This window comes from Salarias fasciatus, chromosome 6 (assembly GCF_902148845.1).
Source record: "Salarias fasciatus chromosome 6, fSalaFa1.1, whole genome shotgun sequence".
Taxonomy (NCBI): domain Eukaryota; kingdom Metazoa; phylum Chordata; class Actinopteri; order Blenniiformes; family Blenniidae; genus Salarias; species Salarias fasciatus.
In genome coordinates this window covers 34133626-34147582 of record NC_043750.1, presented here as the reverse complement: position 1 = coordinate 34147582, position 13957 = coordinate 34133626, and the positions used below count along the sequence as shown (strand labels likewise).

General features: G+C 42.8%; 1 protein-coding gene across 1 annotated transcript in view; it reads right to left on the bottom strand.

The window, feature by feature from the left end:
• Positions 1-383: 383 nt before the first annotated feature.
• LOC115390854 (glucagon receptor-like) overlaps positions 384-13957 on the bottom strand; it is a 49046-nt gene continuing 35472 nt past the window's right edge. Inside the window, exons 2-14 of the mRNA XM_030094881.1 lie at positions 11557-11695; positions 11370-11466; positions 11189-11296; positions 8421-8509; positions 8171-8277; positions 6578-6743; positions 5517-5676; positions 4693-4753; positions 4495-4564; positions 3245-3333; positions 2968-3112; positions 2230-2271; positions 384-1960 (exon numbers count right to left, since the gene is read on the bottom strand). Coding sequence (XP_029950741.1) covers positions 1544-1960; positions 2230-2271; positions 2968-3112; positions 3245-3333; positions 4495-4564; positions 4693-4753; positions 5517-5676; positions 6578-6743; positions 8171-8277; positions 8421-8509; positions 11189-11296; positions 11370-11466; positions 11557-11610 — 1605 coding nt within the window. The 5' untranslated portion in view covers positions 11611-11695 and the 3' untranslated portion in view covers positions 384-1543. The remainder of the gene's footprint in view (positions 1961-2229; positions 2272-2967; positions 3113-3244; positions 3334-4494; positions 4565-4692; positions 4754-5516; positions 5677-6577; positions 6744-8170; positions 8278-8420; positions 8510-11188; positions 11297-11369; positions 11467-11556; positions 11696-13957) is intronic.

Genomic DNA, 13957 nt, shown 5'->3' with positions numbered 1-13957 from the left:
TCTTCCTGCTTCAGCACACCTGAATATAATTATAGTGTGATCATCAAGCTGGTTAAAAAGCCCAAACATGAGTTACTGATTGCAACTGAGAGAGACCCAAACATCCAGGACAGAGACCCTTCAGGATCGGAGAGGCAATACAGTGTCGCAATTTTTATTATTTTTTGAGCAGATGTCCAGAAAACAGGCTTAAAAAAAAAAGTTCACACTACAGACTTGAACTATATTAGTTGAATTTTGCTGCAAAATGACTGCCATTAATTCAATTGACCTTAAACACTAATTATGCACAGAGACTTATTTTGCTAACAGAATTCATTTTAATTGAATCCACAGAAATGTACAAGACACAAAGTATTTTGGCTTCAATGCAAAAACCTCTGTTTTGATTGACACTGTTTGTTTGAGGCCCTTTCCGACAACGGCAACGCAAAGTTTTCAGTGGAAAGACAAGATCTTATATTTACAATCATGTTCGGTAACATAAAAGACTTAACAGTTAGTCCTGATGCCATTGTGGAGTCACCTGCACTGCAAACACAAGTACAGCACAACACGCCCTCCACCCGCCCGCCACTGTCTTCATTATGTTCACTTTTATTGGTATTCACAAGGTACAGTGCATACTTCAAACAGAAGGGCTTGTTTGCTGATCGGAAAATCTACTGAGCGTCACTTTGTTGGAAAATCCTTGCAGTTTTGGTTGAATTTTTTTTCCAAAATGAAAAAAAATAAAAATAAAAAATCAGAGTGGCACAATCTGCTTTCACGTGAGCCGTGATCCTCAGGAGAAGAAAGACGAGTGGTCTATCCACACAAAAGTCACACATTATATTATTATTATTTCAATACAAAACTTTCCTGTTTTATGGGACAGTTTACATTTTTTTTCTTATCTGTACATAATTAAAAAAAATCATTTGTTGCACCAACAATGACTGTAACAGTGCAATTGTGGAGAACTGGAGAAACTTCAACTTTAATACAACATTCAGATTCACATTTTTCAAGTCAAACTTTCACCCAATGAAACGCCTGAGCATCATGTGTCATTTTCTTTTTAATCTGCAGGAAAGCAAATCAATAAAGCAGATCTTGGACAAACCCACCAATGCATTTCTAATTACATATATACACATAAATATGCCTTTCACCTCCACGGACAGACCTGAAAATGTCTAAAGACAGATTGAAATAAGAGTAAAAACTTAAAAAACGATTTAATATTTGCAAATTCACATAAGTCCCGTGAGATATCATCATTCCCTCGTGTGGCTTTGCTAATTAAAAGTTTGAATAATTTAAACATGAGCGCTCTGACTTTGTTCAGGAAAGCATTTGTCATTCGTTCGTTCCTGATGTCTGCAATCAGTGTGTTTTTGAAAGCAGTACATACTGATTTCCAGATCTGCACATCGAGCCGCTGACGCCAGATTTCCTGTCATGATGTGCGGCAGTGAACATCCAGATCAGTGTGGGTTACTTCCTCTTCCTCTTCCCACTCCGACCCGTCCTATTGGCGAACGATCAACGCTGATATGAGTCAGACATTCGTTTCCTCCCCCTCCGCCGGGCCTGAGCGGTACGGCGCGCGCTCCTCCAGGCGCAACTCCTCGCTCGCGGCGTTGGTGGCGCCGCGGCGCGGCTGGAAACAGAAGCGCAGGTTGTGTCGGCTCCTGGCGGGCCGGCCTTTCCCCGTCCCGTTGCTGTAGCAGACCACCAGCCTGCGGTTCTCCTCGGGCGCGGCGGAGCAGGACGGGCCCCGGGCGGCCCGGCCCGGCCGGGGCGAGTCGCCGCTGGGGTCGCTCCCGGTGTTGTTGTCGTGAAGGTCGGGCAGGTTGCCGGTGGCGATGCTGCCGCTCTTCACGTGCGGCGTCTGGCTGTGGGTGTGGCGGTACTCCTCGTCAATGTCCTTGCCCAGCTTCCACCTCTTCCACTTTTTCAGCATCTCCGACTGAACCTGAGAGACGACGGAGAGCAGAGAGCCGTGATGAAGATCAGATCAGACAAGAGGCTCTTCATCAGGTCGATGCTTCTCTTGGCCAAAGACTGTTTTGAAAAACTGAGACCGTGGATGGATGGAACTATAAAAGGATAAAGTGAAACTTCAAAAAAAAAAGGAGCTTTTAGAGATATTAAAGCGAACAGAGAGATACAACGTTACAGAATCATCTCTTCTCAGTAAAGGGACAAAAGAAACGGATAAAGCTGTATAAAGACGTGTCTCACCTCTTTGTTGACGAAGCAGTACAGGATGGCAACCAGCAGACCCTGGAAGAGCAACACGGATTAAACACAACAGCATCAAAACTTAGTCATTCATTACTTAAAGGTATAATACACGATTTTGATTTCCGGGTGGATCACCTAAATAATTGGTGGGTCTGTTTGTCAATCATTCTGACGAGCTGCTTCTACGTGCAGGCGGTTCTACGTGCTTGCGCCCAATCAGCTTCTCCCTTTTGCGCATGCGCATTCCGAGTGTTTACGTAGCCGGTGAGCTTCTGAGCTAGTACTTACCGATGGCGAGTCTGACATAATGAAACTGTAACTGTTTCGGAAAAAAAGCTTTATTTATGAGCGAGGCGGATTGCAGAAACTGTAAACAGAGCCGTGCACGCCGGAGAAGAGGAGATCGCGCTCGTACACTTCCGCGTTTCCTGGGAGAAGCAGGAGAGCCGGGCGGATGGTCTGGCGCATGTGCGTTGTTCAAAAAGTGAGTAACAGACTTGGGGCTTCGTCTTTTCGAGAAAATCGTGTATTAGACCTTTAAGGTTTCACATAATTCATAGAAAGCGGCTAATTTAACAGAACGAAAGAAAGACTGATTAATATGTTCTGAAAGCCATGAATCAGTCTGTTGATCCAGTTGCTCCTTCTTTTGGTCTGCTTGGTGTTTCTAATCATTCGGTATCATGGATGGATGGATGGATGGATGGATGGATGGATGGAGAGTTGGGCTCACACCTGGAAGGAGTTGAAGAGGAGGTCACAGAAGAGTCGAATAAGGCGCAGCATGGAGCCTTTGGGGACGGACTCATCGATGACGAAGGTGAAGAGGATTGCATGGATCCCGAGCAGAGGGATGAGCGTCAGAGTGGACTTCGCAAGTCTTCACACGAAGAAATATCAGAAGAAACCATGAAAACAGGACAAACGTTTTTGACTCCAGCACTGTCGGAGCTGCAGGTCAGCATATATGTATGATAATAAGAAGCAAAACGTGTAAAGACATGTTTCCCACCTGAACTTGTAGTCGGTGTATCTCATCTGGTGAGCTCTAAGTTTAGACATCAGGATTTTGATGATTCGGATGAATATGAAGAAGTTAATCTGAAATAAGAAAAGAGGAATGTCAGCAAGCATGACAGTGATAAAGAGAGAACCGCTGACTGTGAGGGAGTTGTTCTGGCGATCTGAATGACTTCACTCTGTTTCTGAAGGCTTATTGTGACCCATAGTTTTATACATCTAACCTGGGACCCAAATGGATGTAATAAAATTATGAGGGTCTGCTTTATGTTCCCCAATAAGACACGATAAACAGAGTTAAGTGTCATAATTGCACACGCTCACACACACACACACGCTCACACACACACGCCCTGTGATCTAGTGCAGGCCCCTCTTTGATGACAGAACACATTAATTATTCCTGCACTCGTGTTATTAGAGCTCCAAGTTTGGTAAAGTGTGTATTGTGTGTTGACAGGAGTGTTTGCGTGAGTGTGTGTCTGAACCACCCTGGGAGTGTGTTACGATCGTTGTAGAGCAACAAATGACTCTTTATGAATTATGTAACCCCGCGACGAAAGCTGAAGCGATTACAGCGACGTGTAAAATATTTCCACAGCGCACAATGCAGAGTGGCCCACACCATCCGGGATGGACATGACAAGTTCTGAACGTTTCACTGCACATGCGTGCGGGCGTGTATGTGTATATGTACACGTACACATTTTTCGCACAAGGTCACAAAGGTTGCTATGTGCAGCGTAAAGTTAAGTGTGTCCATCCATAAAGCTGTTTATCTGAATGGGAACCAGAAGCAGGAAACACACAGGAGGGGATTCCTCCTCTGTGTGTGAGTGTGTGTGAGTGTGGTGTTCAAAGTATTTCACAGTCATGAGGCGTACAATACCTAATGATTTATTAATTGTTATGTAATAAATGGTTAATATGCGGTTTTACAAAAAGACTGATCGAGCACGCAGAATCTTCACATGTGGTAAAAAGCAGCAGCATTTCACACCACAGACAGTACTTCCTGCATAAAATCACAATTATTGTAATTTAAACTAAAGCAAGTAAACTTTGTTCAATTAATGAAACTCAAGCTGTCAGAATCTCTGTTTGCGTTTTAATTCCCGACCTAAACCTGAATGAAGCACATAAGAAACCCAAACCATGTGCTGACCGCAGGTATTTCACTCCTGTATTGACTGATTAACTTGAGAAAATCGAGGGTAATAAGAGAAAATGACACAGACTTACCAGATAAGCAAAGAGTATAGGGGAACGGATGATCCACCAGTATCCCATATTAATATTCCTCTCCCAGCACCTGCAGGCACACACACACACACACACACACAGACACACGTTTCACTATAACTTATTGCGCTGCACAGAAAAGCAGCTGCTCCATCTGTGCGTGACGCAGAAGAAATGCAGGGAAACACTGAAACTCACTCCTCGTTCTCATAGAGATATTTCACTGTGATCCACGGCAGGACGAATATGAGCGGCGCACCTGAGGAGGACACAGGTCGGAGATTAATACCATCACACAGGGTTTCCGCCAGGGGTGTGTGCGCTGATCGTAATCTACGTTATGCCACGAACAGACCGGACGAAACACACAGAATTAGCATATTTAAATCTCTAAATAAATCGTTACTGCAAACTCACACAATCGGGTTATTTTATTAAACATGCTAGAAACACACACACACACACACACACAAAACGCGGTTTTGGAAAGAAAAAAACTGCAGTCGGCCGAATGATTTTCCATTAATCTGAGGGTTTTTCCGCGGGGTGTGAGGTGTGATATTACACTGGATGTGATCATTATAACAAGCTTGATTGGATCTCTCAATCTTCTCTCTGAGGAAGCCTCTATGAATGAATGAAGCCTCCGTATCAACGTGTGAAACGACGGAGCGGCGGCTCAGGTGTGACACCTTCATCAGGATAAAATTAATCGATTGATAATCGGAGAGAGACTCTGATGTTAATGAAGCGAACCTGCCAGTGAGCAGTTTCAGGTTTAGTCATTACTGCAAATGAGTCAAAGTTTCACCTTAATGAAAGCACACTCTTCAGTCTGTGCATTAGAAGATTTTGACTTCCTTTTTTAACCGTTTTAAATGTAATTTATACCAAGAATTGAATTTTCTGATTTATTCCATCGTATTTCTTGTTATGTTTTTATCTTTTCTGCTGCTGCAAAACACACCAAACTGCACTGAGATGTAATCGACTCCTGTGTGAATGAGAGTCGCGGCGCTCACCCCATCCGATGGCCAGGTAAATGTAGAAGTACTTCCTCTCGCTGAACACGGTGATGACGAGCAGGCTGTGGAGGTAGATGCCCTCCACCAACAGCCAGTAGTTGTTGGCCATCACGCTGTACTGCATCATCACCATGGCGCCGCGGCACCACGTCACGGCCTGACCGCCACACGAGACACACACACACACACACACAAAAACACACACTGAGCACAAGGTCTCCGCTGCTTTCACACCCGACCTCCAGCAGCAGCTTCACTGGAGTCAAATCTGCTTTTTGCTCTTCAGCTGAAGCGATTCTGAGTCACGATGAAGCACAACAAACTCCAAAAACAAGGTCCTGCATTTGAAACCCGCAGCGTTCTCTGTGTTCTCCACGCCGCAGCAAACAAGGTCTGAGTGTTGGTGAGAAAAGCTCGTCTGATGTCTGGAAGATGCGAATCTGAAGGTTTAGACAATCGCTTCCTTGAACAGAGGAGAGCGCTTAAAAAAAAAGTTTTTGTTTCATATAGAACGGCACATTTGACTTAAACCTGGAGCAGTTCGTGCAGGATCGTGCATTAAATAAACTAACTTTTCTGAGAATTAAAAGAAAAACATTTTCTATTTCCTTCAGTTTCATTGATTCAGCTCTGAAACATAAGCCCCGATGTTGTTGCCTGAATCGATATCATGAACCAGATGAAGTATCTACATCTCCAGCGAACAGAGCACAGCAGCCGATAGGCAGGAAGACCCACACAGATCAACCTGGAGACGTCATCAAGTCCTTCATTTTGTTGAAATTAACGCTGAAGCAGGCAGAACTGTGGCTTCATGGAGAGAAGCTGCTGCTCTCACCGACCGAAGGGAAAATTCAGCTTGTAGCATTGTGCGTGTGCGTGTGTGTGTGTGTCCAGGTGAAGCCCATTCACTACTTGACATTTACATTACATAAGAAGACCCACACTCTTTCATCAGCAGTAATGGGGTTGACTGTAGTTTTGACCTTTGACCTGTAATTAGCCACAGAGGCGGCGTGCTGCGGGTGTTGGTGATGCGGCGCAGTGTGCGCTCTGACCGGTATGTTGACCCAGGCCTGCGCGTCGGCCTCGCCGCCGCCGCCGCCGCTCCGGGGGTCCAGGGTGAGGGTCAGCAGGGCGTCTTTCACCAGGATGGAGACGGCTCTCAGGATGAAGGAGGCGAACAGGTTCATGTGGATGTTGTTCCTCATGCAGTGCAGCTTCCTGACACACACACACACGCACACGTACACGACACATTTTACACGTGTGTTTATATCTAAGGGAGAACCTTCCAGATACACTTTAATGAACCTTTTTTTATTTAATCATCAAAGATTTTTGATATTTACAAGAAGAAAAGACACTCAGCTGAAAATGCAACACAAAGCGTACTTTTCTGTTCGTACGAGGGTTTTCATCAGGCCATCACTGATACAGTACAGTTGATTTATTTCTCTACATTTCCTCGTCCGTTTGTCCCTGTTATGTTTGAAAACCATTCATTTTCAGAAGTAATGCAGTCCTCACAGTCCATCTGCTAGTCCACTCTCACTGTTTCAGGTTTTAATTGCCTTCTAATTGCTTTTTAGTATAAAGTAAACACTTCAGAGGCAATCATTTATTAAAAGGAAATGTTTCCTGAAGTTGGAGGATTTATTCTTTATTTGAAGTTATTACCGTGCTTTTCTTTATTCCACTTCTGAGCTTTCTGATTTCCGCTGCCTATTTTCTACACTCCCTCTGCTTTTCATGTTTTCGACACTGCTTTATTCGCCATATTTTACTTTATTTCAGTTTATTTCCCACATCTCTTTGTAACCTTTCATCCATTTCAGCGCTGTGCTGTTTCATTATACACTCTTTCCATCTGGCATTACTCGACCTGCCAGACCTGTGCTTCATCCATCTCCCTCCATTTATTTATCACATTTCTAAGTTTTATCAAGCTCTAAATATAATCCTGTTTTTATGTTTTTACTTAAATTCAACACTCCTATGTTCAAACTTTTTTCAACTAATGCTTTTTCTGGCCTAAACCACAACATCACCTTTGACAATTTCAGCTTTCTCTGTTAAAATTCTGCGGAATTTGTTTTGTTCAATCAACCCAGGCTTGGTGATTGTTGTGGAGTTTGCATGTTCTCCCTGTGCAAAGGTTTTCTGCACGGACTCCAGTTTCTTGTCACTGTGGCTGGAACAGGTGTGTGTCTGGACTGGACTCTCATCGGATTGGTTTAAATAAGGATAAAAGCTGCACAAAGTGACGAAGAAGACCAATAAACGGAGAGATCGACCACATCCAGGATGGGTAAATGTGAAAAAGAGATTTTGCCAAAAGGATTAATAAATCATGCTTGCTTTATTTTTCGTGCTTTTACTAACCTGCACAATATTCTTCATCTCTCCTTCTGCCTTTAAACTACATTACTCATTGTACTTCTCTTCAGTCTCTTTTTAATCTTTTTTAAAGGACGATTTCTCTTCTGTTTCATTCAATTTCTTTCCTGAATCAATCCTCCTGGGTGTATTCAATAACTTTCCACTTATTCTTGTTTTTCCCTCTTAGGTGCGTATTATCTTCAGATATATTTTTCTTTCTTTCTTTCATTTCTTTTCCTCGCCCTCCACGGCGGCTCTGCATATTTTACCTGAAAGTGATGAGAATCCCGAGGGCCAGCAGCAGCGCTCCCAGAGAGAGCGAGTAGCCCACAGTGTACATGATCCGGAGCTGGCTGAGGAGGCGGCCGTACCGCTGCTGCACGGGAGGGGGAGAGGAAACGTTACGCTTCGGAACTCGAACACGCCGACATGAACTTCAGAACGACTCCAAAAAAAAAAAAAAAGAATGCGGACCAGATGGATCAAAGGCAGAAACCGTTGACGCACGCACACACCCACCTCCCCGGGGTCGTCCTCACATTCACTGGTGTTCTTCTTCGCCCATTTCCCATCTTCGCTGCAGAGTCTGTAGACCAAACCCTGTTTAACTGATCACACACAAACATGCATGACATTATATTCTGCTTTTTTTTAACAAGTGCTTCCACTGGTTACCTAAATATACCAACAAAACAAATCAATCAATAACTAACATTTTCAACTGGAAAAAAAAAAGAAAAATAAATATTTTTCTTTAACCTTTAATACCTGAATACAATGGATTTTTATTGTTCCAGATCATTTTTAAACTATTTTTCTACTCTGCATTGCTCCGTCTGCATTGATATGACCTACCCCGTACATTTGTTAATAACTTTTTTTGACACTTCTAATGGTACAAAAGCAAAATAAGTCCAGGCATTAGCAGAAAGAACTTTCCGTACACATGCTCAGATTTTACAACACAGAAAAATCTTTTGTCATAATGATCACACTGTGAAAACATCACAGCTAATTTGGACCATTTCCTTAAATTTGACGCACACTGCTGGATCTACTGTCGTCAAAGTCCAAATTATATATTTCTGACCCAAACGTGATGTAAAGGCTAATTCTCCAGAGAAAAGAGCTGACTCTCACTCAAACTGTGTCGACTCGGCACCCTCAGGTCGATAAATATGACAGATTAGAGAAAAATTTGGCCTTCATACTGAAATAATTCCTTTCTGAACCCACACTGTTTTCAATGCTTCATTCAGTAACGGCTTTCAGGCTGCTTCGTGGGACTGAATGTCGAGGACGCCTGACGAGCTGCGTGGGAAAGCACTGTTTCCACTCAGGTAGCTCCGCGTCAGACGAGCGCTCCACAGTTCCAGGCAGGATAATCAAGCATGTCATTAGCAATTAATCAGATAAAATCCGATCACGCAAGTGGACAAATTCAATGGCGATCCACTTCATTAGATACACACAAAAACTCATGTCATCACGTAAAACTAGACTTTAAGAAATTTCTTCATGCTCTTGAGCTCTAAAGAGAGAAATAAATGGAACATGAATGTACTGTGGTTTAAATGATCTCAACTTTCTTCTAATGGTTTTTCAAGCATGTTACTGTGAATGTGAAATCATGATGATGATTTATTTTTAAAAAATGAAAGGAATCCCTTTTAGAGTTTTCCGTCTGCTGTGTGGATCTGTCTGAATAACACGGAAGCTTCAGTTTCAGATGTTCTGGAGCCTGTAGCGGAGCCAGAGTGGGGGCAAGGGGGCGGTCATAGGGGCCCGTTTCATGTGATGCGTTCACATTTAATTGGAAATAAATTATTATAATAAAATGTGCAGTGTGTGTGAGAAGGTATACGCATATGAGTGTGGGCTGCAATTTGCCAATTCTTACATTACGACTGTCCATGAATGCATCAGAGCTGTAAGCCAGCGCTGATTGGCTGTGCGGCATGAACAAGTTTTTTCTTTGCACTTGATCTGAACTCTTTGGAGGGAAGTTAAACAGTATGCTAAACACTATGCTAGCCGCTAGCGGTACTACCCAAAACCTAACATCGGAGCCACTGGTGAGTCAGTGAAACCTTCAGAAATATTATCTTTATCAGAATGCTGTGGTCTTAAACACCTGCCTATTTGAATGTGCCTTGTGTTGCTCTCAACTATAAGAGACCGTCAAGTCTATTTTATTTTCTAATATACGTGAATTCCAAAAGATATAGATAGCTGTGTCTATATCTATCTGAATAGATTGTGTAATTTTAGACCAGCTGTGTTCATTTTATATTTAAGCTGTATCAAAGATGGTACAGATTTAGCCCGTGACTTCTTATCTGAGCTTTCAGCACCATGGACAGCGGACGCTCTGAGATTGACAGCTGTCATGCTGCATTTGTCTGTGTGTGCGTGCGTATGTGTATTTGTTCTTCAGAACAAGTTTGTGAACTGGTTTGTGACTTTATTCTGCTTTCTGAGGCATATAGGTTTGCTTGGCTCAATAAAAGTGAGCATTAGTGTGTTGTTTGATGGTAGCATGAGGGATTGTTTGAATGATAAGATTACTATCACAAGGGCCCGTCGAGAATGCTCCGCCCCCTCTGTACTGAGACCCACGCTCCGCCTCTGTCTGGAGCTGAGCTGCTTCAGCTTAGAACCAAGTCACTAAGAGAGCACTGTGTTTAGATGGTTTTAAGAGAACACAACACAACACTGAGACCCAAGCTGAGGTATCATTGATGCTGCCATGAAATAAAAATGGAAAATATCAAACACAACCAACAATATAACTTCAAATCTTCAGTGGTCATAAGTATCAAATAAAAATGTACCATCATGTTACGGTTTTGCACTGTAACCCGACATGGTGATGGAAATGGTGTGCCGTACTTTCCCTAGCATGTGAATTCCCGGCATCTTTTCATCTAATTTTAAAAGCCAATTTCTGCCTGAGGAAAGCAAGAGTGGTGTTAGTATTCCTTTTTTTTAAGATCAACAAGCAACACCACAAATATGAACAGTGCCTTGCTTGTCTTTTCAGTGTGATTGATGGGAACATGTGCCGCTGCTTCTGCTTGAAAATGCAATACAGTTTTTGTATTTGGGGTTTTGCCCTTTGCTTTGTGCAAAAACCTGCCATCTTTTGTGCACACTCCCACCCTGATGAATTCTGCATTTGTTCCCCAGAAAAGGTGCTGCGCAGTTGAAATGATGAAACAGAAATGGTGACAGTGTTGAAAAGGCCTTCATAATGGCTTTGGCCAGCTTTGACCACGTGCACGCACCTTTACGATACCAAGGCAGGAACCACGGGCAGGAGACATTGACAACAGTTCCCGGAGGTCCATCTGGCCAGCAGGCATATAAATCAAAGGTCCTGTTACACACCAGCCCTGCAGAGACGAGCACATCTGTGAGTTCATTTGCATGCGTGCGCGTCGATCTGGTGCGAAGAGACGGCCGGACCTGTAGCAGGGGGTGTAGTATTGAGGTAGTCCAGGCATTGGTTCTTGTAGCTGCTCCACTTCTCCTTTACAAGCTCCAGAGAGTTAGCAGAGGAGACCTGTGAGGAAAACAGGTCAGTTTTAAAGCTTTTAAAATCGCGACTCATCACTGAAAACGTCGCAGTGCGAAGAGCGGCTGGAGGCTGTACCTTTGTGCAGCTGCAGAACATGAGCAGGGCCAAGAGGAGACACACCTGGGACATCCCACTGATGCTGGGAGGAGGGGGGTCGGAGGGGACGAGAGCACAGAGGAGGCCCAACTCATGAGGCCCCGTCTCACCCTGTGGCCTGCACACACACACACACACACACACACACACACACACACACACACACACACACACACACACACACAGCGCTGAGAAGGAAGGTTGACTGACTTGTGTGTTTTCAGGTTGTTGTTTTTACTCCATCCATCCGTCCATCATCCATCCACCCATCATGAATCTTAATATCTCTGAATGTCACCAGGGACAGTAGGCAACAGAGATTAGCAGCTGACTATGGATCAGTTTCACCAAAAAACTCATCCTCTGTAAAAAGGACGAAATTTTAACAAACAACTTCATAATAAATGAGAACTGAAACTGCTAAATGACACAAAGAGGAGGCTGTGACTCAGAGGAACTGGCTGGAGATCATTGATGAGATGCACAGTATGGAGAAACTTGGTCAAGTCCTAAAAGTACAGCAAACTATATTTAAAAACAGGACACTCAATTCTTTGAATTAAAAAAAAAAAATTCTAGAACTCTTAATTGAATGCAAAGAGCTAAATGAAGGGCTCTGAATTCACCTTTTAGATCAATAAATCCGAATGTATGTATTTGATCATTATCACCAGTCAGTTTTATCTTGTGGCCGGGTAAAACAGTCAGCATCAATCTTGACCCACGCAGTTGGAGAACAAAACGAAATCTGAAACGTTTCTGCAAAAAACACCTTGACCATGGAAACATTTTTGGCTAAAACGTTTCAAATTCCATTCTGTTCCAATCTCTCCGCTGATGAACATCTTCAGGATGTGTGTGTGTGTGTGTGTGTGCATACATGTGTATGTGTGTGGAAGATTAAGAAATATCTACATTTCATTAAAACACCAAATTTAACAACTCCTTGCAATTCAAGTTTTAGCAAAAAAAAAAAAAAACACACACACACACATTCAATAAATATATTTTGATGTGACAAAACACATCAAAACTCCATGTGAATGAAGGACGTTTCAGACTGTAATCAGTGTTCCGAGTCAACTGATGGCAGGAAGTTATTGTCACAACAGAACCTTTCATGGAACACCCGACGTCAGGATTTCAAGTTGGTTCCAGCCATTTCTCTGAGTTTCATGAGTGCAAACGGTCATATCTTTGTTATACTTACGGCACAAAAATAAAATTCTCACAGTGCAGCTACTTAAGTTGTTTAGGTCTCAACGGTGCAGTTTTCCTGTGGAGCCTCTAGTGGGTGCTGTTGATTGATTTTGAAATGAAACCACACAGTGAACAATACGCCTTCTCCAGCCTCGGTGCAGCATTTTTTTTAGGCATCTCCATGGAAACAGAGGCGAGAGAAAGATGCGTATTCTCCGTTTAGCCACTAAACGGCTAATTAGTGGCCACTGCTGTTGTGCAAATGAACGCCCAAAACACAAAAGTGTTGCGTTTCCGGGGCTGAGGTAAACCTTTTACAAAGAACCAGAGAGCCAAAACTGCAAAGGCTTAGAAACTATGTGCTTCTTCATAACCACATGTCGTGATCGCGGAGATAAAACTGGTCTAAAAGCTATCTGTCAATAATATGAACCTGAATCATCCAAATGGAAGCAGCGCCATACCCTGGGGAACTCTTTCAGCTCTTCTCTGCTGCTTTTTTATTTGTTTTTAATGTATTACACACAATGTTATCTTTTCTAATCTAAATCTGAAGTTTATTAATAAAAAAACAAAAGGAGATAAGTTTAGACAGCATTTGAGGCATATAGGATTCACAGACATATATAACACATTAAAACACAAGACAGTGTGAAATACAATATCATGATAAAACAGTGGGTATATGAAGAGCAGAAGCAACGACATAGAAAGCAATGAGACTGTCACAAGTGATAAGAAATATGTATTTTGCTATTAAATGAAAAAGCAGCTGCAGTTTCCACTCCTTTATCAACCTCCAGTGAAAACCATCTGTAGCAGCATGACGAGTTTTCCATCCAGCTTATATTAGGTCTTCAGTAAACACCGATTCTGCTGTTTTGTGGAATTATTGATCCTTTTTAAAAATCTTGAACATTTGTACACCTTCAGTTTAAATCCCTGGGCTGAGCAAACTTACCGGGTGTACGTAAAATCCTGATCTTGTTTAATGGCAAACTGTCTTTTTGATTTAGCTGTCCTTGTAGATTTGTTGACAGCGGCAGTAAAACAAGCATTTTTAATCCTGTAAGCCATCCGTCACGCTGTTTGTCTTAGTTCTTATTTCTGTGGTGGCAGAGCATTAAGTGAGAATTATTAATTCAGAAGCAACAGTTTGGACTCCCCTGGGCAAATTATG